We start from the raw sequence: 25610 nt of genomic DNA on the forward strand, positions 1-25610 counted from the left end.
AAAATAACATATCGGTCCGATTTAGTTGACAGCGTCAAAATGATCCATAAAGAAAAGCTTGACTTGCTTTCAGACAGCTTGAATAAAAGAAGCTACCTCACTATTTTTTTATTTGCACCTGTACATATTATTGTTACTTTATCTTGTTTGTAAATGTTCATATTTGTTAAAATCTAATTCTCTTTTCAACTGTCGTCTGATTTGTGTGAATTCCATTTTATTCTATTCTATAAGTTTCGTTATTCATTTCAGAGCCGGATGGATATACCATACGTTGTTGTTGTTGTTGTTTATATATATATATATATATACTTTATGGAGGCTGTGATTAAACCCCCCTCTCTTTCTGGTATCCATCCTCCAAGAGTCATTACATCATTAGGACATAAATGCAAATGGGCTTTAAGGGAGACTGCTCTTCGCCTTCGGCTTCTCTCACTCTGAAAAAAAAACAACAAAACGCATTTAATTTCGCTCTCAGACGAGGTCACAACGAGAACACAGGGAAACGACCAGTCGTCGATTCTCTCCTCCGTTGGGAGCAGCCGCCGATGACTTTGCTTCCTATTCGTCTGACTTCCCTCGGTTTTGACCCGGTGAACGTGGCACCCCGGAGAACGCCGGTGTTTTCCAGTGGATTCATTCAATACTATGATTTCACAGCAATTACAAGCGTTTGACGCAAAAGTGTAATGTCATTACACGCTCGCTTTCAGCGACAGGCTCCTGGTCATGGATTGGAGAGCGACGCGCTCGGTGCTGATTCTCGATGCTGGATGCATTGAATTACGGCCCCGTGTGGAGTGAGAAACACAAAGGTACCCCCCCCCCCCCCCGCTCTTTTTTTCTTTAAACGACTTGTCGTGATAAGCGTGAAATTAAAGTAAGTTTTGTGGCGGCGGCGCAAACGGCGTTTCAATCTCCCACACGAGCAGACAGCGACGCTCGAGCTACTGTATCTGCACCCTTGTCTCCTGTTGACATCCGATACACAAAGTAATTACAGATACTGTCACGTACGACGCCCCCCCCCCCCCCCCCCCGCCCAAGCCTGCGCTCAGGTGGGGAGTCGTCTGACATTGAAGCCGGTGTCTGCTCTCAATCACATTGTGACACAGATTGCATCAACGAAGCGATCGGCGTTTTTCCGTCTGTCACAGTCTGGCCCTCGGCCCCCACTGCCCCCTCGGTCACCCTCAACTCCCCTCAGCCCCCACGGTTCCCCTCTGCCCCCTCATCTCCAGCCTCTACTCCTACGCCTCTGACGCTCGTACAAGGTTCACCTCGGCCCCCACGGTCCCCCTCGGCCCCCTCGGTCCCCCTCGGCCCCCACGGTTCCCCTCGGCCCCCTCGTCCCCAGCCTCTGCTCCTACGCCTCTGACGCCCGTACGATTAAAGCGAGTTTAACATATCCCGAGATATGTTTTTAAGCTATCTGTCTCCACTGAGCCCAACAATCGCCCATGCTGAATATACTGTACAAAATGAAGCTGGCTGTTAAGAGGCTCAGTTATCTCCTCGTTTCATTTTTTCCCCCTCTACCGGGCGGCGAGTTGCATTCCTTTGAACGAGGTGCAGTTAATTACACGCAACATCGTCAGAGGCGTGAATAAAGTGCTTAATATGATACGAGGAGAACTGCTGATACCTGCAGGTTAATCCGACTGAAATGTTCATTTATAATCGTGGGGAAATGTTTAACGGTGTGTGGATAATCTTTCTAATAAAAGACATCAGAGGCGTTAGTCCTTATTTTCAATTTAGGCGTCGCCGCGGTCTGCTCGTGTTATTTTGAGCTGCGGTGAAGGAATAAGAGGGAAACACACGAACGCCGTGAGGAAATCTGTCTGATTAAATATTTTGTTGTTTAGTAAAAATGAAAAGGTAATAGTTAGAATGCAGTTTTTCAGTGGAATAATCTCCCGCATGGACTGAGAGGTTTGTTAATCGTCACTGTATTGTACATTATTTTGGTCCCATTCAGGATCCTGCAGGAATGATGACCGATCACTTTCCAGTGATTTTGATTCGTCCGTGGTTTGTGTGCATTTTTTGGACTTGTGGGATTTTTACTCAACAGACTTGCAGATTAGCTGAGAATATTTACTTTTCTGAAATTGGCATTTCTCTGTTTGTTTCAGGCAGTTTGTCTTTGTCGACCGCCTCTAAGCGGAGTTATGTTGAGATCAGTATTCCTGAGTTAGTTTGCCCTCGTTGACTTAATCCGAGTCAAGTCTGTTGTTGCTTTAGATCCATTTTCAGAAGTTTGTCTTCACCGACTACTGCTGCTGTTCTCAGCTGTTTCTCATTGCTCCCACCAGGGGTGAGGTCGGCTTGTCCTTCCTGTCGTCTCTTCCTGTCTGCTGTTCCTTGGCCTCGGTGGAAAACGCCACGAGGCCAAGGAAAGGTGTGACGGACGACTGACAGGAATTAGGAAAAGCGCCGCTCAGGGAATCCGACTCGACTTTCACTAAACTAGGTCGTCACGCGACGGCGGATGTTGTCGACGTGCGTGGCGGCTCCATCCATCATGTTTTGCCGCCGTGTGACGTCAGATGCAAATGATTCATACGTAACAGTGACGTACATGATGACGCGCGTCTCATCCGGGTCACACTCACACCCTTCTACTTCTTCCACTTCGGACTGATCGCTTACGTCCGTGCGTCACGTTAAATATCGCCGCCGCAATGAATTGTGGGGCGTCGATATCTCCTTACTCTCCCAAAGAAAGCTCCAGTGTACCCTGTGCTGGAGGAGATGTGATAGGAGGCACTGAAGCTCCTTTCCTGTGCATTCAGAGAATCCGATCAGCTCTCATCATGGCTGCCGATCAAATACCGCGGTGTCGCGCCGAGATTTAGGAAACTTCCTGATCCGATTTGACAATTCGACCTCACCCCTGGTGATTTGAATAGCCAAATGATTGTGGGGCATGGTCGGCATCCCTGTAGCCAATTTGGCATTCAGCACTTTTATTTTTACCCCGACTTACCGTCCCAACCCTGCAAAATGTCAAATTTCCCATCTGCTTTGTACGGAACATCACACTTCTCAAAAGTGTGATAACATAAAAAAAAGCACAACGACGTGCGGATGCAGCGAGGAAGGTAATCCCGTCCCTCCAGGGTGAGATTGGCTTCATGCGTTCAGTGCTAATCGATTCCTCTGTGATGATCTGGTGCAATTTCCTGCGCAAAAAGACAAACGCTCTCGACGACTGCTGCAATGCGACTTTGGGGCGCCGTATTGTCCGTGAGCGTCAAACTTTTACAACATAGCTGAATCCATTTGGCTTCAGTTAAGAAAGTGTAGCCGCTGCACAAGCTGTGCAAAGCACCTCCGCCACCGATAACTGCATCTCTGAAGGACGCGAAAATGAATTCTGCCGTGCGAAAATTAAATGACACGAAGCTCAAAACTTGCAGGGGTTAAAACACACTATGACCCGTCTCCTCCTCCGTCTCCTCCGATCCGATCTGTCTGGAGCCGCTTCAGGCGGTTTTCAAGAAAGCCGACAACAAAACGCCCCCGATCTGCAGCACGCGACTTCGGCCGGGAGAACGTCCGCGAATGTCCGCGAACAGAAGCTCACGCCTGTGACTGTGACACGAGAGGCCGTTGGACTAAATGATGTTTTCATTTTTTAAAAACCAAAACTCTTTTCGGGGCATGAGTGAGCGTCGGGGCGCCGGGGGCACGTACACTCACATGAAGTGGACGGGCTGGGGATTATGAAGCATGATTACACAGCTGTGACATTCACTCTAATAACAAGAGATTAAAAAAAAAAAAAGCTTGCCACATATTCTGGGGGCCCACGAGAGCACACAGCCACCGCTATTTGGTTCATCTGTGATGAGACCGACTCACCGCTTATGATATATTGCAGACGAAATATCCTATTTTTTTTTGGGGGGGGGGGGGGTTTCCTGCGTCTGAATGTTATTCCACCGGAGGCACCGTCCGAGCCGTTCAAGGATAATATCCGCGTGTTGTCAATGTTTTAATTACTCACTCAGATTGAATATTTGGAAAACCGATGTGACACCATTAAGCCTATGTAAATACATAAATGTTGATTTGATTCTATGCTGTACGATTTGCATAACAATTGAGGGGGAAAGAAGTGAACGAGCGTGAGATAAAGGACACTTTGCCTGCGGAGATGTTTGACCATGCGTGCCTTTGTTTGACGAGCAGACCCCCCCCCCCCCCCCCCGATATTGTTTTGTGTTTCATGTTTTATCACGTGGACGAGGACACGTGTGTTGAGCACAAAGACTGGGACGACGCGACAAACATTTCCTCTGACTGCAGAAGTGACTGTCGATGTGTCGTGGGTGTTTACGGGTTTGTGCGTCGAGATGACATTGAGGGCATTTCGTTCCCTCGGCTGGAGTCAAATGGCAAGACGGGTCATGTCTCTCATTACATTACATTACAATGTGCTGTCGTACGTTCATTTAGCTGGCGCTTTTGTCCTTCGAATGAGAGGGATGAAACAGTTGAATGACAGTTTTTTGTTTGACTCAATTCCAAAATGTGCCAATAAAATAACAGTAGAATTAGAAGAACACAAGCAATTATAAGTAGTGTCTGATTCAAAACATTTGAACAAGCTCTTCCATATGTTTTCATCATTGTACTGCATTTAACGTGATTGTTAAGGTTGCTTTAAGTGAAATATTCCGAATTAAATAAGGAACAATCAAAGTCAAAGTTATCCTGAGACAGTGTGGGAACGGTGAGCAAACCCACAACTGCCATCCGATTTTATATTTAAAACACATCAAATCCTGTTGCACAGAGAATCACCAAAGAGGAAATATTTAATGTGAAACAGTGAAGTGGTTCTAACTCTGACCGAAAATATTGCGTTCAGCTCCAGCTAGAATCCTCAACCCTATTTTCCCCACGTGTTGTCAGTTTACATCCGTGTCCGTCCAGACTCGTGCAATATCCAGTATGAAGTGAGGACGATGAAAGAATGTGTGTATTTTCCTCATAATTAACATGAAACATCGGGTTGTGGCCCCATTTGCAAGGCCATAGTGACCTTGACCTTTAACCTCTGACCACCGAATTCTAATCATTTCATCCTTGAGTCCATGAGAAGATTTGGGCCATATGTAATAAAAATTCCCTGCAGGTTTTCCTGAGATATCACTTCCACAAGAATGGCCCAGGCAGATGGATGGATGTATGGATGGACAGATGGACGGATGGATGGATGGATGGATGGATGGATGGATGGACGGATGGATGGATGGATGGATGGATGGATGGACAGATGGACGGATGGATGGATGGATGGATGGATGGATGGATGGATGGACGGATGGATGGATGGATGGATGGATGGATGGACGGATGGATGGATGGATGGATGGATGGATGGATGGACGGATGGATGGATGGATGGATGGACGGATGGATGGACGGACGGATGGATGGATGGATGGATGGATGGACGGATGGACGGATGGACGGATGGACGGACAACCCAAAAGCATAACGCCTCAAAGTCAGGCTATAAAGAATATTACCAGTAATGGAAATTGCGAAATTAAGTTTTCTAAAGATGAAGAGTCCTGATTGTATGGAATGGGAAACAAGCGTATAACAGGAATGTTGTTTCATCCTTCGTCCACACACACACACACACACACAGCGTGAAGGGAGCAGCTGGCTGGGAAGCGGAGAGACCCCCGGTCCCGCAGGCCCAGGTGGCAGCGCTGCAGAGTGACAACGTGATTTAAGTCCTGTGTCATTGTGCGCTCTGTTATCTGCTGCTGCTAACAGGCCCGGCGCCGATTTCGTCCGACAGCCAACAACTGCAGCTCAGGAGGTAGAGCTGATAACGGGGGAGAGATTCGGGCGCCGGCGCCAAACTTTCAGCTGCAAGTGTTGCAATTACACGGGTTTAAGCGGGCTGTCGAAGACGTCGGCATCTCGAGGTCTAGTCACACTTTTCATTGTCTCGGGGCTTTGTTATTGATCCAACTGTTTCTGTTTCTGTTTGCTTCTTTTTAGATATGTTTTGCTCCTTTCTCGGGCGGCAGCTCACTGAAGGGGACGACAGGATGGATCGGGGCAGAGAGAGAGAGAGAAAGAGAAAGAGAAAGGCCTCTGGCTGGATTTGAATCCAGGTCGTCGTGGTGACGTTGCACATCTTCGTTTGAAAATGCGTAAATACAGATGTTTTCCTACAGAATTCTGTCCATGAAATGATTCTCGGTTTTCAATAACTGGAAGGTAAGAAGTTCACTTTTTTGGAACTCATGTACTATAGAGCTGCAACAGTTAATCGATTATTAACCCACTACTACATGAAATGCCAACTATTTTGATAACTGATTAAGCGGTTCATCAGTAGTTTTTATGAAAAAAAAGGTCAAAATTCTCTGATTTTTTCTGGTTTTCTCGCTCCCCTGTGACAGTAAACTAAATATCTTTGGTGTGTGGACAAAACTAAAACATACATCTTGGGGTTTGGGAAACATGATTGACTTAAAAAAAAAAGAAATAATGACATTTTATGGACCAAACAACAAATCGATTAATAGAGAAAATAATCGACAGATTAATCGATTATGAAAATAAACGTTAGTTGCAGCCCTACTCCTTTCACATTATTGTGATTTAGAAGACCTACTTAGTCGTGGCATGACATTAAACACACACATATTCTCATACTCTGCTTTCTTTGCACTCTGAACTTTTGTTATTTTGTTCCTCGGGGAAATTATCCAATCGTTTTTTTTGCCCCCCGAGGTTCGTCAATTACACCGACTTCAGAATAACACTTCACGAAGAGAAAACATGTTGTTTTTTGCAGCACTTGTTTGTGTGCGCTCTTCTGAGGTGTTGCCGGAGTTGTTTTTCATTAGGACCATCCATTTTAATTTTCCTCCAGCTCCCTTGATTTCCTTTAAGGAAGAAACACAGAGCAACAGTGCAGTAATTGACTGTGTCCCACTTCTATAACACAAACCGATTTTAAGCAGCTCTTGATTTTTTTCTCTATACACTGGGATAGCCGAGAAGATTTTGCACCCCCCCCCCCCCAAAAACAGGCAGGAAGCAAACTGTAAACTGTTTTTTTCTTGGCGAGTTGACTCTATCTTTACCCCACGTTGACCCAGTAAAGCTCGAGTTTTTAATTTCCTGACGGACCCTTTTTACATTTGGTGTTTTTAAATTACTGGCTGATGATCAACCCACACACCGTACTGTACATCAAGCACTGACAGAAAAGCAGTGAACACACAAAATCCAGGCTAAAGGCAGTAAGTGTTTTTAAAAGACTTAAAAATATATATTTTTTAATATAAAAAAAATATTAAATATAAAATATGATATATTATTGCCAGAGTAGTGTTCCTGGGTACCCGTGAGAAAAAGGGACATTCCGCTTCTGCTCATCGGTTCCTGGAGGATCGCGTCAACGCAACCTAACGGCGCCTGCTACATGCATGAAGGCGGCGACGAGTGCAGCAAATGCGGGGAGTTCAACGGCTGCAAGTCGGGTCGCGCCTCCAAAATCCTGGATGAAACATTGAAGGCAGCACGACACGCGCTGCGCTGCTCATTCATTTTTAGATTTGAGTGTCGTATGGCTGCGGACTGCCGAGGAGAGTCTCGCTGCGCGGCTTCTTTGCAAAAGTGCATGAGCTCGACACAATGACAAGCTTGCCCCCCCCCGAGGTTACATATTCAAATCGTTCTAGGCTGATTCAAAAGGTGCAACAAGGTTGTGGACAAACACATTGAAACACACAGCACAGACAGGCGGAGAGACACGGAGACAATCCTCTCAGCGCTCATTGTTACGACCCACGTCACACATTATGTCCCTGTAATGAGTTTTCTCTCCCTGAGCATCCCCCCCCCCCCTTAATCCCACGTCTCTCTATCTGCGCTCCGTGGACCTTTTCGGGCGAAAAGCTGAGCCCGGCCGAACACGGGCGCTCTTACACGAAATTCCGTGTCAGCCCCGCCGTCCTGAATGAGAGCGAGACAATGGCGCCCGGTTATTGAATGGATGCTGTGCCTATTACCGGACATGTTAATCCTCTTAAGAAGTTAAAAGAGGTTTTTTTTGGTTTTTACTCATTCAAAATGTGCCGAGACGCTGTTAGAGAAGTTGTGATACCAGCTGCTGCTGCTGCTGCTGCTGCTGCTGCTGGAGTTGCCAGAATCCGGCTACTTCATCAACAAGATTTTCCCCCTGACCAGCATTTGGCTGGTGTCGAAGAAAAAAACCCAGGCAACGCGTGATTCTGAGGCTCCGCATAAAAGCGTCCTCTTTATTTTTTGGAAGGTTGCCGTGTAGAGGCTCTTCAGAGCGAGAGCTGGGTAACTGACTTTGACAACGCCTCATGAAAGGGAGAGCGTGAGACAAGGAAAGCCCGGTGCGTCGGGCGAACCGTCAGCCGCGATAAGGTCGATATCACAGCGGCGAACGGCTCAGCCGGCGCCAAAGGCCTACATATCATATCCGGTCAGCGACGCGCAGCGGCGGTTCCGCTGCGCCGCTGTGCCGCTGTGCCAAAAAACACGGGCAACACATTTGCGAGACGCCACTCACCTGTCTTTGCCCGTCTCCTTCTTGAAGACCGTGTCACAGTAGTTCATCCTCTCCTCCGTGGTGACGTAGATCTGCGCCTGCGGGTAGCTCTCGGCGGCCTGCCGCAGCATGTTGTACACGATGCCCTTCCCGTCCGTCCTCATGTTCCGCAGCGGGCCCCACACGACGTAGATGGTGTCGTTGCCCTGCCCGAAGAAGTGCTGGGGCTTCTGCAGCAGCAGGGGGACGCTGGTGTGGGAGACCACCCGCAGCGTGGTCCGCCGGCCCACGTCCTGCTCGAATCCCCGCGTCGGCGCGTTGTTCATGCGCCAGATGCACGGCGAGCGGTCGATCTGCGCGCCGGCCGCCTGGCCCAACATCTGGCCCGAGCTGGACACGATGCTGCAGAGCTCGCAGTGCAGCTTCAGGGGCTGGAAGGGGGGGAGGGGGGGAAACATATTCATGTAGCACCAATGTTCAGATTTGAAAGAACTGCGGCAAAGAGGTGTTGAGTTTATTCTGTATTTCTGGAACCTCTCTGCACACAGAGCAAGCTCAGTACTAGAAAGTGAACTGCTCCCCAAACGACTTTATCAGAGCCCAAAATAATCTGCTACATGATCTACTGTGCATGTTAATAACTAGTTGGTGTCACACACGGACTCCATTTAGCTGTCATTCAAAATCCACAATACCTGAAATATGTATGGCAGTGAAGTTGTGTGTGCTGTAACGAGGACGACATGTTTAACACAAAACCTAAACCTAAAAAATACACAAAGACATAAAAATGTGCATAGTCAAGTAAAATGTTAAGGTCAATTTGTACTCTTAGTTATTTGTCTATGATTATTTGAGAAAAAGCATTAAATCTTTTCTTAAATTTATTATTTATTCATTTTAAAGATGGAGGATCTTTTTAACACCTTGAGTGTAAAAAAAAAAAAAAAAAATAGGACAGAGTTTCAAAGTAATGTTTTTCTCTCGTCTTTTAATTAAGATTCTGTTAGAAACGCTGAACGGTGGCGACCCGAGTGTGGTTTTTCCCTCCTGATATACGGCCTCTCGTGTTTTATGCGGTGTTGTACTCTGTGACACACTTTGCACGCGCGCAATGATGTTAAAGTGAAGTTCTGGCGAGCTCTGTGTGATCAGGGCATAAAATGAAATGCATTTGGTAATTAGATATAAAAATATTCATTGGGGTTTTATGGGCCCTATATAATTTCCTTTTATTCCCTAAGATTAATGTCACTGTGCCCAGAGCTAACATTGATTAGGTTAATTGAATAAGGGACCTCGGCGTTACAACAAGAGAGACTTACTGCAACAGCGCAGGGCAGAGAAGCCAGGAATTCATCTTACTGTATATATATATATATTTGTTTTCTTTTTATTATACTCCACTGGAGCCAGGGGTTTTTGGTAATGTATCTTCAATAACAGCTCTTAGCTACACTTTGCAGAGGGAGGAGGAGGAGGACAGCAGAAGAAGAGGAAGCCCCGTCTGAATCTGTAATGAGATCTACCTCATTTAAGATAATATGCTTGGTTTGCTTTGATGAGATTAAACTTACTTAAGTGAATGAATAGTTGGAAAAGAGAACGGCCCGTGTCCCGTTTGATCATTCACTTAATGGGAAGAAGAAGAAGAAGAAGAAGAAGAAGAAGAAGAAGAAGGGGTCGTCACCGGTTGGAATACAAATTGCGTTTTGCGCTGCCTCCCGGCCACATGTTGAGGTAGAGGAGGTGAAGCTCTCCCTCGGCCTTCTAATCGACAGCATGCGAGTTGTGTGGTGTGCGAACATGATCCCGCAAGACGATCCAGTTGATTATATCACGACAACTTGGTTTATTAGCAGTCGCACGACGATATCCTCGGAGAGGAGGCCGGGGATCAACTGCTGCGGAGGAAACTGTGGATTTTCTTTCTTGGAATTACTCCAGAGTGGCGCTGCAACCGTTAGTCGATTGGTAATCGACCTACTAAATTAATCGCCAACTGTTTTGATAATCGCATAATCCATTTTAATGGAGGTCAAACTTCTCTGATTTCAGCTTCTTAAGAGTGAATAGTTTCTGGTTCCATTGCTCCTCTGTGACAGGAAACTGAATATCTTTGGTGTGCGGACAAGGCAAAACATCCCCTTGGGCGGGGAAACGCGGTCGACAGTTTCAACGATGATTTGACATCATCCAATGGACCAAACAACTAAACGATTAATCGAGAAAAAAATGATCGACGGATATGAATCGATAATGAAAACAATCGTCAGTTGCAGCCCGAACTCCAAAGCAAGAAGCCCGGACATTTTCCCGAACTTCTCTGGGGGGGCTGCGTGTGAGAACCCCCCCCCCCCCATGAATGGATTCAATCACGGGTTCAAGAAGCGATCCCCGGACCGAGGCCGGTCGCTCGCCATTTACTGGGCGGTTGAGACACACATCACCGCAGCCCTGAGCTGTCAGCGGCTCGTCCATCACTCGCCCGCTTCCCCCCAGGCCGTCCCATAACTCCACCACGCCTCTCGGCGCGCACAGATCGGCCGGGTTCTCGGTCTGGGGAAAAAGACGCTGGGCGGCCAGCGGCGCGGGAGACGCGTGGGTTCGAGCCTCCGAGCAAGGCACTAGCCCGCGCGACGGAGAGCTGCCCAGTGACCACAGGATAAGAGAGGGAGGTTGTACACAAGCAGCGCCAAGTCCCTGTTTTACAAAGATTTTTTTTTTTTTAAAAAACAGGCGTCTGAATAGTTTACAGTCACAGCAATAAAAAACGACAGTGAACATTATTGGTTCCCCTTGAACACTAATCACATTTACATGCGTTAAGGAAGTGTACAGGAGCTTATCTAATAACCGAAGCGTTGTTATTTAGTGGCTACCGTCGGACAGGAATCCAGCCGCCGACAGATCCATGAATTTTACATCCTGTGAATCAATAAAAATGTTACGGCCTCCCCCTCTCCACTCAGCTGCGAGTCGCATTCTCAGTTTCATATATTCACGGCGGCGCGGTTCCAGCGTGGCGCGTCGTAATCGCACGCGGAGAGCACTTTTATCATCCCAATAAATTTGGCACTCTCTGATAAGTACAAAATCTCCCGGCCTCAGATTGTAATGCATGAGTGTGTTGGAAAATAAAGTGGGTTATTTAAAAGGCAGGCTTAATTCCGGGGACATGGACTTCATTAAATTACAGCACTCGGACGTGAACTTAACCTCGACGTTCATTAAAATGCTCTAAAGATGATTAATTAATCATTATTGCATTCAAATCCCAGTTTAAGATGCCCGAAACATCCGTCTGTTTCAGAATGTCATTGATTAGCTGTACGCTGTCGGCACGGCGACAAGTGACTCATTCGAAATGCTCCTCTCGGGGAATTCACATTCACAAGCAAGAAAAATTTAAGTTTATGACTGAAATGCCATTTCAGAAAACTCGGAAGAATTCATTTAGCAAAAGCTTGCAGCTCATTTTAGTTGGCGGCGCGACTCCGAGGGATGGCTGGTGGTCCAGGTCCAGAGCTGAATATCATCACAGAGATTAGATATTAAAATATTAACACGCGGAAGCCGCTGGACCCCACCGCAAATATATTACGTATTTGTATGAGGTAAATATGGTGGACATATCTGTTAAACACGGTTAATAGCGACGTGAGAAGAAACAAATATACCGATTATTAAAAATGTAATGCCAGTCAATTAAAATGAAGGTCAGATTGGCTTCGTCAGATGTTTTGCATGAATAAATTATACATTCATACATGCACTGCATACAGTAAATAAAACAAAGCCACATATTTAAATTACAGGTTAGTCCAGTGTCATCATTCGGTCCCTGCGTCATGTTGCAGCTCAGGGATTTTCTGGTTACACAGTTTAAAGCTTTTGATCAGTCAACAACAGAGGCGTCATCGCAACTGATCTACATATCACTGGAGCCTCCGCTGGCTCAGAAACTATACTCGAGCATTAACGGTTGCAACCAGATTTTTGAAAATCATAGTTTGAAACTGGCTTATTAGATGTGACGAAGGACTTAGCAATGGGTAAGAAGGAATAGAATATTTGGCATTGAAATAATCCAAAGATAGGAGCTCTTCCCCTCCGCGTTGGATAGCGTGCACATTTCAAATGGCCCTGTACGTTTTTCAGGGATAAATGAAAATACAGAATTTCCTCCGGCTGCGGCAGACCAGAGGTATGAATGCAAAGTGCCACGAGACAAATGTTTTCTATTTCTCCTGAAAAGCGGAGCCGGAGCAATTTATCACACCTGGAGACAGACTCAATCAAAAGAGGAAAATAAGGCACACTTCCATTTCCGTGCCACGGGGGTTATGCATTATACATGACGCTCGCCAGTGGTTAGTAACACCTCGAATGACGCCTCGGTGCGGATCAGGTGAGAAAGGCCTCGCTGGCCCGCGAGAGATATTAATGCTTCTGAAGGTGTTTGCCGCGCGGCTGACAGAGGCTGGCAGCCCGCGCGGCAGGATTGGACCGGCGACGTAATCACCCACGACACCCAGCGCAAGAGCATCGTCCTGACCGGACCTCCACAATTCTGGCCATTCTCTGTCAGAAGTGTGGGGAGCGCTTCTGACTCGTCCGGGGCCGACCACCGCCCCAGCTCACCGGTGGACTAATCTGAGCGGAGAAGAGGCCCTAGCTCTGCAGACAACCGCCAGTCTTGTGCTGCGATCTTGCACAAATGGCCGCGGCGGAGCGGGCAGTGATTTACGCGTGCTCGTCTGAAGGCGGGAGGCGGCGCAGGCGCGGAGGCGGGCGTAAGCCGTGATTGCCTCTGGGCCCCGTGTTGTTCGGATGAGGCTCTCCAAAGGCAGAGGGGACGGCGCTCCACATTAATCTGCCAATTGCCGCCTGCTGAATACAGAGGTATCCACTCCTCGTGAAGGGCCGTTGCGTCCATCGCAACTCCAACACTCGATGCATCATCACCTGAAGTGAAAGCACAATCCTGGTTTTCCCCTGTCAGCCCAAAATGTTGCATCATGCATCGCTGCCGGCGGGGAAAAAATATGTGATTTTCCCGAGTGCGACCGCTCAGCATCCAAACAAATACCGGCACCGTTTGGGTTTTCACCGGTTGCCTTCCCCAGACAACAAGTACACAGCTTGTTTTTGTTTTTTACACTTTGGTGGGGTGGGAATTAAAAAACGCTTTGATATTTCAATTTCCATAAACTGTGCGGGGAATATACGGCGCAGAGCTGTTTGAGGCAAGGATTGACGAAGGGGATCACGGAGTTGGGTGTTTGAAATGACATAGAAACACTGTACATGAGAGACATCAAGCAGGCGTCTTCAGATCAGTCACGTGAAAACCTGATATGATCATGAATTTTATTTTTTTTTAAATCTTCAAGGGACGTGCTGTGCTTTTTATTATGAGGGATATTTGAATACACCTTTATTATCGTGGCCACTCCTCACGTCTTGAGCCAGCTATTCCAAAGGATTTCCAAGATTTCTTTCTTATCCAAGAGTTTAGAAAATTTGATTTTAATCTTGATTGTGTTCCACAACATCTGCCTTCATGCTTGTATACGTATACATATATACTGTCCGTTTGTCTTTGCGAAGCACTTCGGGGCAAGATTTAAAAGGTTTTGCTCTGAAAGTGCGATAGCAATGCAATAAACATGAAACTTCAAACAAACTTGAACTCTAACTGTAATGGGAGACATGGAGGATATGAATGCACCATAAAAAAGAAGTGACCTGTGTATGAAGTTAACACTCAAACTGTCATATGACAAATATTACAAAAGGAATAAATGCTGATGATTTAATCTGTGAGCACAGTGGAAAAACGATTTCATCAGAGATGCAAAGTAAGAAACTATACAAACGGTACAATTTAAATGATGCAAATGTTGTTGTCAGATTAGGGTCAAAACTTCCAGACTCGCACTCGTCCGTACATGTTGCAAATCAGTCTGTCAATCAGTCTCCTGCTGCGTTCAGGCAAACTCCGTAAATTGCCTGGACCCAACTTTACGGGCATTTTCCCAAATTCCAGTCTGACAACATGTACAGTGCGTCTGCGTGTGTTGTGTGTGTGTGCACTTAGTGTCCCGTTACCTTCTGCGTGGGGATGCTGACGTAGCCCAGGTGAGGCTTGAAGGCCTTGTACGGCTGCTTGGAGAACATCCAGTGGCCGCTGAACGTCTGCCCGAAAACCGGCTGCAGGAGGAAGTACGGCTTCTCCGAGTAGTTGACCGCGACCACGAAGAGCGACACCGCCACGATCAGACTGGTGGCGATCAACGACTTCCTCTGCGGAGGGAGAGACGGAGCGCACGTAAGACGGGTCACGGGAAAAATGCATCTGACATCACCAAATGGAACGGAGTGTTCAGGCCAGTCTCATTTCTTGAGAGAGGAGAAAACACAAAAAGGTAGACAGAGGCCTCGCAGCTTCGACATCGACCACGTCTGACAAATACCGTGGAGGGTGGCAGCAAATTTAGTGCGTAATAAATAACTATACACTGCATGAAAACAACAAATAAAGTGTGAAACTGCAAATGTAACGACCAGGCGAGAGAAAAAACGAGACGATTTCTGTTGTTGTTGTACAGTTTTAATAACAATGATTTATAATACACACATTTTGTGCCTAAAGGTTATGAGATACATTTGTTTCTATGTGTTTTACGGACCCCATGAATGTGTTTATCACACTGTAACTTATGGGACGGCTTCGAAATGCAATAATGTGAGTCACGGCACGAGTTACACCCTTAACATTTCTTTTTTTTTTGTTTTTAAACGACCGAGCCGCAGAGAGGCAGGGCAGTGGAAACATCTGGAGCAATTCAGCTGCATCCGACTGAAGTGATTCTTTACACAAAGTTTCCTTTGTCATGAAACTGTGAAATCAAATCTAGAACCTGACTCGACCTGTTCAGGAGTCCCTGTCACTTTCCTTCCGGCTTGACGTCAAATGTTGCAGATACATTCATGGTCCCTACAGGATGAACGCTGCCGGTGATCCCGGCTTTTCATCAAGTTCCAACAGCAGGTCGATGTTTGCTACAGATGGAGAGGATCAATTCACTCTGAGAATCCTCTGACCTGCTGGTGGCGCTGGAGGACAAGGTTTTATCTTGATATCTTGATTCAGACATTCATGGTCCCCAGGGGGTGTAAACTAATAACTTCCATTTCCTGTGGTGACACAATCAGTATTTTGTCCAGGATGTTACTTGTTTTTTTGTTTTTGTTTTTATCAAATAGCTACAAAGCTAATGACATTTCCCATCCGCCTCAGTTGCACTTTACATTTTAATGCTATTAGGCGAAATATATCAGGCTTAACAACGCTAAACGAAGATGGTGAACGTGAAAATTACACCTGATAACCATCAGCACGTTCCCACGCTGCAACAATTTGTCGAATAGACGCCTTTGCCTACGTCCAAAATTAATATTTGGCTGAAAAGTGAAAGGCGCAAAAAGCCGCCATTTTCTGGTCGTCTCTATTGAAGACACTAACCTACACCGCCCAATTTTCTAGAACTTTTTTGGGGGGGCTAACTTTGGACCAAATCAGACGGACTAAACACATCCCAAATATTACGATGGGCCGACCGGATACAGCCCCAAAAAAATAATGTCGCCTGAACTTTGTAGGGTTAGCATCGTCATAATGAGGACGCTAGCATGCTAATGTTAGCATTATGCCGGGCGGAGCACGACAATGTAATAATCTGCTTTTCTCTTCCGGCGTCTGGTCTGGAGGTAAGAGGCGCCGTGGCCCGGCAGAGAGCCGCCGGCGATGAATAATGGACGAGGGATGAGAGACGGAGGACGAGGAGCGGCCTCGCGGACGAGAGGCCACTGGCGGGGCAGAGCTTGGGATCAACGCACAGCGGAGGGAAGAGAATCGGACAGAGGAGAAATCTTTGGTGTGCAACGACATGTCAGAGCCCCGAGGTGATGAGAGATCTCACTGAGAGAGGTTTTTTTTTAAATTTTTGTTGGGTTTTTTCTTTCAGGAAACCTCAATAACGTGCTGCTCATCTAACGCCGGACAACACCGGCGGTAAACTCGATTTCTTTTTGAGGAAGGCGGCGTTTTGAAGAATCTTTGAAGTTGCCCGACAGCGAGAAGATTGAACGTGGCGTGACGCAGTGGTGAAGCCCCCCCCCCCGCAGCCCAGGCGCCTGCGCCCCCGCGCGCTCTGATCTCCGACATCAAACGTCCCGAAGGGAGCAGCTGGAGGCCTCACTTCTCAGAGACAAGATCAAACGTGCGGGGGGGGGGGGGGGGATGGACGAACAAGTCGGTGACCATTTGCTTGCCCTGACAAACAAGCCCGCCGCATATTACCAATTGCACGCGCGTTGCGTCATTTTCGCGGCATCACTGGCCCACTTTGATCACAACCAGAGGGGTCCCAACTTTGATCGGGTACGAAACAGCACAATGAGGACGGACGAGAAATTCCTCATTGCCGCTCCACACTTGTGTAGAGTATTTCACAAGGTAACAAACATCCGTTCCCTTTTTCCTGGAAGCAAAGTCGGTCCGTTCTTTGCCTTTTGTCAAAGGAAGAAAAAAAACAAACTAATGGCCGGTCATTTTCTGATGCTGCCCTGTTATAGCCAGTCATCATGAGTACATTACGGAGCGGGAAAGCCAGTCCCTTATAAAGCGCAATGGTTCTTTGGGGCTAGAAAAAAATGGAGTCCAGCAGGGGAGTCGGGGGGAAATGAGGCAGCAGAATGGTTTATCAATTTCAATGTTGAATAATTCTGCGTGAGGAATTTGACTCCTGCAATGACCTTGTTTGTGACCATCAAATCAGACGGCGGCGGCCATTATCTGAAGTGGCCACGGGACATTTCACTTCAACACGGCCAGATCGACCAAAAAGACAAAAAATCTCTGAGGTGGCTATTTTTAAAAGGGTCCTAAAACCCCAACTCTGAGCAGGTATTGATCTCCGCTCGCAGACAAGACTGTGTGGGGATTATTGGGAGCCAGGAGCCATAATTCTCCCCCGGTCCCTCCCGCGGTGGAGCCGGTGTGACCAGATTACATATAGGAGGGAGAAATACGAGCGACAAGTTATTTACGGCCGCCTCGTCCATTTGTGGCGATGACCTAATTGAATTGTCGATTGTGCAGAAATTGAGCAATAGCCAGTGGTGGAATGTAATAGTACATTTACACACGTACGAATTGTGTGACTTATGTTGTGTTATTTCAGAGGGAAATACTATGTTGAAGCATTGTTATAATACCCATCAAGTGTAGGCTTTTAAATGTTGAACATAAAGTCTGCCTCCCTCGGAAAGTATACAGTCAACTAGGGTTCATTTTCATCATTCATTTTGAAAGTTCAGAAGACTTCCTTCGTCTGACCAAACAGTCCAAAACCCAAAGTTTCCTTTTGTGGAAGATGAAGACGAGAAGCAGAATTTTGGCATTTTATTTTTAAGAATTACTTTATTTTTAAGAATTAATCGATTATCAATTCTGTTGCACATTGCTGATTTGTTGATCCATTGATCAACAAATCACTGCAGCTCTACAGATGACATGACCTCAGTGTCTTTAAAGCCCCAGTGTGTCATTTTTTTTATAATTTTCTGGCGGTAAAATTGCGAAAACCGCGACCAACAGGGCGACCGACAGGGGACACTTCATGGTGGCGCACCGTTGACCGCGTTTCCGTTTTGCGGCAGCGTCTGAAAATTCCACGCGAATGCGACGTATTCTGAAACCGTTTCGTGCAACATCACGTAGCAAACATGGCGACTCACACGGAGGTCGGGTCCACCTCACAGAACTATATTTAAGAGTTGACAAAAAAACATTGGTTCTTTGTCGCAGGTGATTATCCATATATGAACACATAGTTCATAATAAGTTCTTCTAAATATTGCACACTGTAGCTCTAACAGAAGCTGCAGCTACGATAATAACACTGAGGGAACCTCTTCCTGAGTTCTCTCAATACTTTTTACACTTTTCAATAAGGGACTTTTATTTTGATGCATTTTTACAGTGTTTTACTGTAAAGCATCTGAATTTTTCCTGCACCACCGGCGACAGCATGTTTAGTAGAAGGATATGACTTTTTTTTTTTTTTTTTGCTCTGGGATCTTCAGGGATAATCTGAAAATTAACATCTAAACATTACTTTCTGTATCAATCGCTGCAGCAATTTTCCCACTTAATGTACAGCAAATAGGCAATGAATTCGCAAATTGCGGAATAATCAGCGAGCGGCGCTCCGTTCATTTGTGAGATGAACGAAAACGCAAAAAACCCCCAACAAATTAGCTGTTTTATTTCCCCATTTATAATGTGCAATTCAAGTTTTCACCTCCAGCAGGCTCAATCTGGGCATGAAGAGAATACAATTTCCCACAAAGGACTCAACGCTCCAGCTCGGTAACAACGGGGGCCCCCGCGCCGTGGTCCAATCCAGGGAAGCTAATCGCAGTGCGTACTGGAATAATGAAAAGCTCAACCTGACGAAAATAGCTCATGAAAAAAACATATCTGGAAGTGTCTCTAGGGCAACGGGCAGCAAAAAAACAAAACAACACAAAACAGAAAATTACATTTGCAATGCAGAAGCGCCACCTCCCCGGTACCTGAGTCTTGCCGCCACGGTCCACCGAGCAGTTAAAATCCAATTTCAATTAAGGCGTTTGAGATAATATTTACAGAGTCTTTCTCTCGTCTGCCTCCTCCTCCTCCTCCTCCTCCTCCTCCTCTCTTTTTTAAGCATGGGCCTCTCCAGGGGCGCTGGGAAACAGGAGCGTGAACGCCGAGCTGGCGACTCCTCAGATGGAGAGCGGGGCTCCGGACACATCACTTCATTTGTGCCACTTTCCCAGCAAAAAGGGTCTCACTTCCAAAAGTCCAAGATATCAAACTGTTTCTCTTGCCCGGGAAGAGGAACACATCGAACCCTTTGCTGCTGTGGAAACACTAACGTCCCGTCCCCCCCACGGGAGCTCTCGACTTTCCACGAGAACTGTGAGAGAGAATGAATACAATTCGTAGATATTATTGAATTTGGATTAGGGTTTATGGCTACATGAATAATTCCATTCATGAGCTATTTACACAAGTCTAATGGGGTTTTTCCTCATTACATGGGCACTCGTTTTCTTTTTTTCTTTCTATTTCAGTTTCCAGTGAAAGTAAATAAGTGTTCAGATCTTTTACTCTGGTAGAAGCTCAAGTCCTTCAGATCCCACTTATGTAAATGTACATATAGGCATCAGCAGCAATATGAAGGAGGCTGCTGCAGATGTCAAACTCAATGTCCCTCAGGCAGGACAGTCGGCCCACTGTTGGCTTTCCACTCCAGAAGATCCGGTCCAGGTTCCATCCCAGAAACTTGTAGGACGTGAACGGTAATCTGCGAAGTTACCGAAAAGTCAAGCTGATGCGCACGGGGGAAACAAATAGGAAGTGTCGAAAGATGGAGAGCATGGAGATGGGGGTGGTGGGAAATCGGCGAGCTGCGGCAAGAGGTCATCACTCGTCTGGCAGGTTTGTCAGCCTGCCGATCCCTGCGGAGCCCAGCAGAGGGGGCAGTCCCCTCATACGCGGCAGGTCAGGCCGGAACCTCTCTCGTCCTCAGTCTGTGCACTTCCCGCGCCTGAGGCCTCCCAGACACTCACTGTCTCTCACAGGAGCATTGGTCCGCCGGCAGGATGTGACGTCTCTGATCGACAACATCAGAGGGGGCCACGTGCAAAGAGGTGCAAAAGTCGTCCTGTGGCAATTTCTGCCGGACATCGGCGAGAAAATCCAGCAAATCACGTCGCACTTACTATTCAATTACAACATTGAGCGAGTGAGGCACCAGTTGCTGACACATGTTAGAAGAAAACTGCACGGGAGGCAACTCAAGTACGGGAGCGGGGGGGAGAAAACGCCACGGTGGGATCGGACGAGATCATTTTATTGTGCAAAAATCAGAAGTAATTGATCTATAAAAAAAGTACTTTAAGTAATTTATGAAGCAAACATGTCAAAGGTTTCCAGTTCCCAGCTTCTCAAATGTGATCATTTATTACTTCCCTCCGTTTGGTATCATTATAAATTGAGTATCGAAGACAAAAAATGTCAATTTGGATTTGTGGGAAAGTGTGATTGGTCCTTAGATGAAATGATCAATAACTTCATCGAAAATAATCGCCCAATTAGAAAATAATGAAAACAGAATTATTAGTTTCAGCCCTGTAAAACCTGTCAGTCCCTGGAGATTTAGCTATTTACACCACTGCTGCTGTCGCTTTAATATTTATGAGTTCGAGACTTTGTCTCTTTTTTTTTTGCAATGAAGCAAATCAGTTAGCACCAACAGCTCTATGGAAATAATGGATCTTTATTTAATTGTCCCATCAGTGTGATAGAGCATCCGTATTTGTCGGGCTTTTAATTTGACGGATTAGCCAAACGTTAGATATTTCAGTCTCTAATTATTTTGTCTCTGAACAGTTTTCTAAATTACTCAGTGAACATCTACATCAATGATAACAACTGACCGATTTCCATCTGCTTGATGAAGATCCGCCGGCAGCTCCAGTTACAGCCAATGGGTGGATCTAGAACACATTACAATCCATTACTGAATTAACCGCCAACTATTTTGATTATTGGCTCAAGTAGGTTTTTATGAAAAAGACAGTCAGAATCCTCTGATTTCAGCTTCTTAAATGTGAATATTTTCTGGTTTCTTTGCTCCTCTGTGACAGCGAACCGAATATCTTTGGTGTGTGGACGAAACAACTGATCGATTTATCGAGAAAATAATAGACAGATGAATCGATTATAACAAATAATCGGTAGTTGCAGCCCCTAGATATGAGTCCATCTTTCCTTTTCCTCCTTTTTAAGGATCAATGTAGGAAAGGAGAGGGTTGTAAGGACGAGTAGGAGCCCCTCCTCTTCTTCAGTCGCTTTTGAAATATCCTATAATTCATAATAAATAAGTCCTCGATCACGGTGCAGCTTTGAAAAATGAAACTGCAGTTACGCCTGATCTTTCCTCTCTCTCCAGTACAATGACAGAAATCCACCTCATGTCCTTGTCGCACGCTACTTCTGTTGTGTCGCCCCCACTGGACGGTGACATATGAAAAGAGAAATCCTTCCATCCAGGTCAAATGAGCAATAATCTGCTCCGTTGGCATGAGAGTGAATCGCTACGGTACAAGGGCATCGCGGGGAAAATCTTAATCCGTTTTTGTTTTTCTTTTGTAGATGAAACTTTTTGTGAGGGGGGGGGGGGGGGTTTGGAAGGAACACCTTTATCACCCACTTGATTTTGTTTTTCATCGCTAAAAGTATCGATGCTGCGAATTACAGCCTTCATCAGTAGACATGGACAAATAATACGTGTGTGTGTGTGTGTGTGTGTGTGTGTTTTTGCACATCCGTATGAGCACACGTGACTGTGACAGGGGAAACAGCAGAAAACCCATTGGACTAATGCACATCTGATACCAAATGGAACATAATCCCCCCCCCCCCCCCACACACACACCCACACACACACACACACAAGTATAAAGGATTAAACACTCAACAATATTCATTTTCTCCTCCTGAATCCGGCAAAGAAAACAACACAGCACCATATGTTCACAGACGCGGCTCGGTGACGCTCGGCGACGCTCGCTGCGGAGGCTGGTGCTGATGCTCGCTCGCTTGAGAACGAGTTTGTCAAAAAAAGGAGAAGAAGATGAGAGCCTGAATACCTGCGTGAGCAGATCTGTCACAGAAGGAGACGTATAGTATTTTTTTTTTTACGTTTGGCTGGAAGTTCTTCGGCTGCCAATTTTCTCCCCCACAGAGAGATGGTTCCTCCCCTCAGGAGACGGCTCCGCGTTTCATTTGACAAGTTCTCCCGGAGAACACCGGCTGAGCAGTGGCAACCAGCATTTCACCCGAGTTCATTAGAGTCTCCACTAGGGGTCGGGCGGTATCGCGTATACATCCGTTGTACGCGAGATGTATTAAATGACTATATCCCGAATGGTAAACATTTTTATCAAGCCGCCTGGATAAGACTTGCTTCGGCATTTGTGTTCTCTCCCTCTCGGACACACGCACACACACATGAAAAGAGAGCGCCATGGACAAAGTGGAAGTGAACGTGAAGCGCCCACCTTGACGATAGAATCTATTAATGAGTATAATTGAGATTAAAGAATGTTTTAATACAGACAGAGGTTGCAGGGACGACTAGAATCATCATACTGATTGCATGCATCAGAGGGCTGAATTGTGCTTTAGAGTAGATTTGAATAATATCGCGATATATATCTATACAAAAATATATCGCAATGTTATTTAGAGGCCATATCGCCCCGCCCCTTGTCTCCACTTCCTCAACTCTGGGAAGTTGCCAAGTTGATTACAGAGACGATATCGGCGCTGGTGTCCGGAATGTGTCTCCTGGAGATCGTCCAGTCAAAGGAAATGAATTCTGCTGTAACTTAGGACAAAAAGCTTTATCATAATTTAATATCTGTAGTTGTTACAGTCGCAGATGGCCGGCGGGCAGGGGAGACCCCGCCGTTGGCCGAGGATGACGCTACAGTATAGTGAAAACACAGTCGAGGGCGACGGACACATGATGCAACAACAGAGCATGTGTTGCAGATCCAGTTTTGCAGAATAGAAATTATTTTCCATGTGTGAAGGACGGCGGGGAGGCGGGGCGGGGATCTCGCTGTTGAGAAAAACATTGAACACGGAAAATCAATTTCAATTTGCCAAATGCCAGTGCAGGATTACTGACATTTAGCAAACTGATATTCCCCCAGAAACTCAGCGCTATCAGTCCATAACTCCATAATAGACCGCCATTGCACATTGATAGTGTCTACACGCGGCATGACGGCTCACGCAAGAGAAATTCAAGTGTATATATATCACCGGCAGTGCGAACTGCCGAGTCTTAAAGGATGAAACGGGAAGACAGAGAGATGCATTGCATCATCTGCGAGGCGGCGGCCGCGGCAACAAACAGCATCGGCAATTTCCCTCTCCGCTTGACTAAACAGACGCACGGCCCCTGTCAGAGATTTTTTTTTTTTTCTCCTAAAGGTGGTATTTGTTAAAGAAATGTGTCGTGCTCGCTGAATCTCCGAGCGACTCGGCGGCAGTGCAACAAAAAGGAATCGGTCCCGTTTACAGCCCAGCCCCCGGAGAGATGAGGACCGAGATTCCTTGAAGCTGCAGATGCATCGTTCAAACGGGCGAGATCGTTTCCGTCTTCTTCGACGAGTGTGAAATTTGTAATTTCCTGGCGGTATCTGGTGGTAAAGTTGCCAACCGCAACCGACAGGGGACACTTTATGGTGGCGCACCGCCAATGCGACGTATTCCGGAAGCGCTTTGCGCAACGGGATTCTAACAGTCTACATTTGTGCCAGCGGCTCTCTCGCCTGCTGACATGCTGCCTTGCATTAAACACAAAGCACAGCCGAGGCCAGAGGGGAACGTAATTAGTCCTGGAGATGATCTGTGATGGACAAATAAAAAATCGGACACGGCACGAGAGGGGAAAAGTCCAAGGTTTTTTAAAACGCGTGTATCGAAAACACACAGCAAATCCATTTAGAGTCAACCTCATTATGGCTCTAAAGGAAAAGTGGAGACGGTCACCAGAGTCATTGGGATGCGTCCTGTGGGGACCAAGAACGTCGGTGCGAATTGTTCATGCCCATCCGTCCAACGTATTGCCGGATATTTCTGCACCAAAGTGGTCGATGGACCAAGGGACCAACAGACCGACTGTCATTCCGGGAGTCGTGCCACGGACGAGGCTGAAAAGAAAAAGGTCAGAACTGAAGCTGCAGAGGCTGAGATATCCGGACTTTTCAGCCCGTTAGTTTTCAGCATTCTATTACAAAAATGCGGAGTGCCCCTTTAGTCGTCACCTGAGATACTTGTTTCAGTTTATTCTTAAGCAAAAAATCTTTTCCGATGGTAACGTCTGTCGGGACGAGGTCACATGCTGACGAGTGCCGAGCACGAGGAAACACGGATGTGAAGGAATTTGATCTTATTTCCTGATATGAGGAAAACAAGTAGGATATGTTGGATCGGATAATGGCTGTGTTGTATTTAAGAGCTTCTTATAGTCATTAAGTCATGTCTCACTCTCAATTAATGGTCTGGAGTTATTTTTAAGAGGGGAGAGAACGCGCAGGTGTCTCACTCTGACAAAATGAATACAACTTTGCAGGATCTATTCTGCCAAATGCCTCAACGGTGGGACACGTGGCATTTAATGGGTTTGTGTCGGCCCGGGGGTCCGGGGAGGGGGCGGCGGCGTCGGGCTCGACAACAACACAGACAAAAAAACGGCAGCCAACACCTGCGGACAGCGGGGAGATCGATTAGATGCCGGGGACGGACAAAAACCCGTCACGAGAACCAGCCGTGAAACACAACAGGGGGGCGACTCACTCACTCACTCACTCACAGACAGACAGACAGACAGACAGACAGACAGACACACACACAGACACACAGACACACACACAGACAGACAGACAGACAGACAGACAGACAGACAGACACACAGACAGACAGACAGACAGACACACAGACAGACAGACAGACAGACAGACAGACAGACAGACAGACACACACACAGACACACAGACACACACACAGACAGACAGACAGACAGACAGACACACAGACACACAGACAGACAGACACACAGACAGACAGACAGACAGACAGACAGACACACAGACAGACAGACAGACACACAGACAGACAGACAGACAGACAGACACACAGACACACAGACAGACAGACAGACAGACAGACAGACACACAGACAGACACACAGACACACACACAGACAGACAGACAGACAGACAGACAGACAGACAGACAGACAGACAGACAGACACACAGACAGACAGACACACAGACACACACACAGACAGACACACAGACAGACAGACAGACAGACAGACAGACACACAGACAGACAGA

General features: G+C 46.6%; 1 protein-coding gene across 2 annotated transcripts in view; it reads right to left on the reverse strand.

Annotated features, from left to right (window-relative positions):
• Window positions 1-25610, reverse strand: part of st6galnac3 (ST6 (alpha-N-acetyl-neuraminyl-2,3-beta-galactosyl-1,3)-N-acetylgalactosaminide alpha-2,6-sialyltransferase 3) — a 63924-nt gene that overhangs the window by 29141 nt on the left and 9173 nt on the right. The window contains exons 2-4 of one of the 2 annotated variants that reach the window (XM_035634779.2): window positions 21131-21190; window positions 14687-14881; window positions 8594-9003 (exon numbers count right to left, since the gene is read on the reverse strand). In XM_035634779.2, the coding sequence (XP_035490672.1) occupies window positions 8594-9003; window positions 14687-14881; window positions 21131-21190 (665 nt within the window). The remainder of the gene's footprint in view (window positions 1-8593; window positions 9004-14686; window positions 14882-21130; window positions 21191-25610) is intronic. The other variant, XM_035634780.2, reaches the window with a different exon arrangement.

Source organism: Scophthalmus maximus, chromosome 5 (assembly GCF_022379125.1).
Source record: "Scophthalmus maximus strain ysfricsl-2021 chromosome 5, ASM2237912v1, whole genome shotgun sequence".
Taxonomy (NCBI): domain Eukaryota; kingdom Metazoa; phylum Chordata; class Actinopteri; order Pleuronectiformes; family Scophthalmidae; genus Scophthalmus; species Scophthalmus maximus.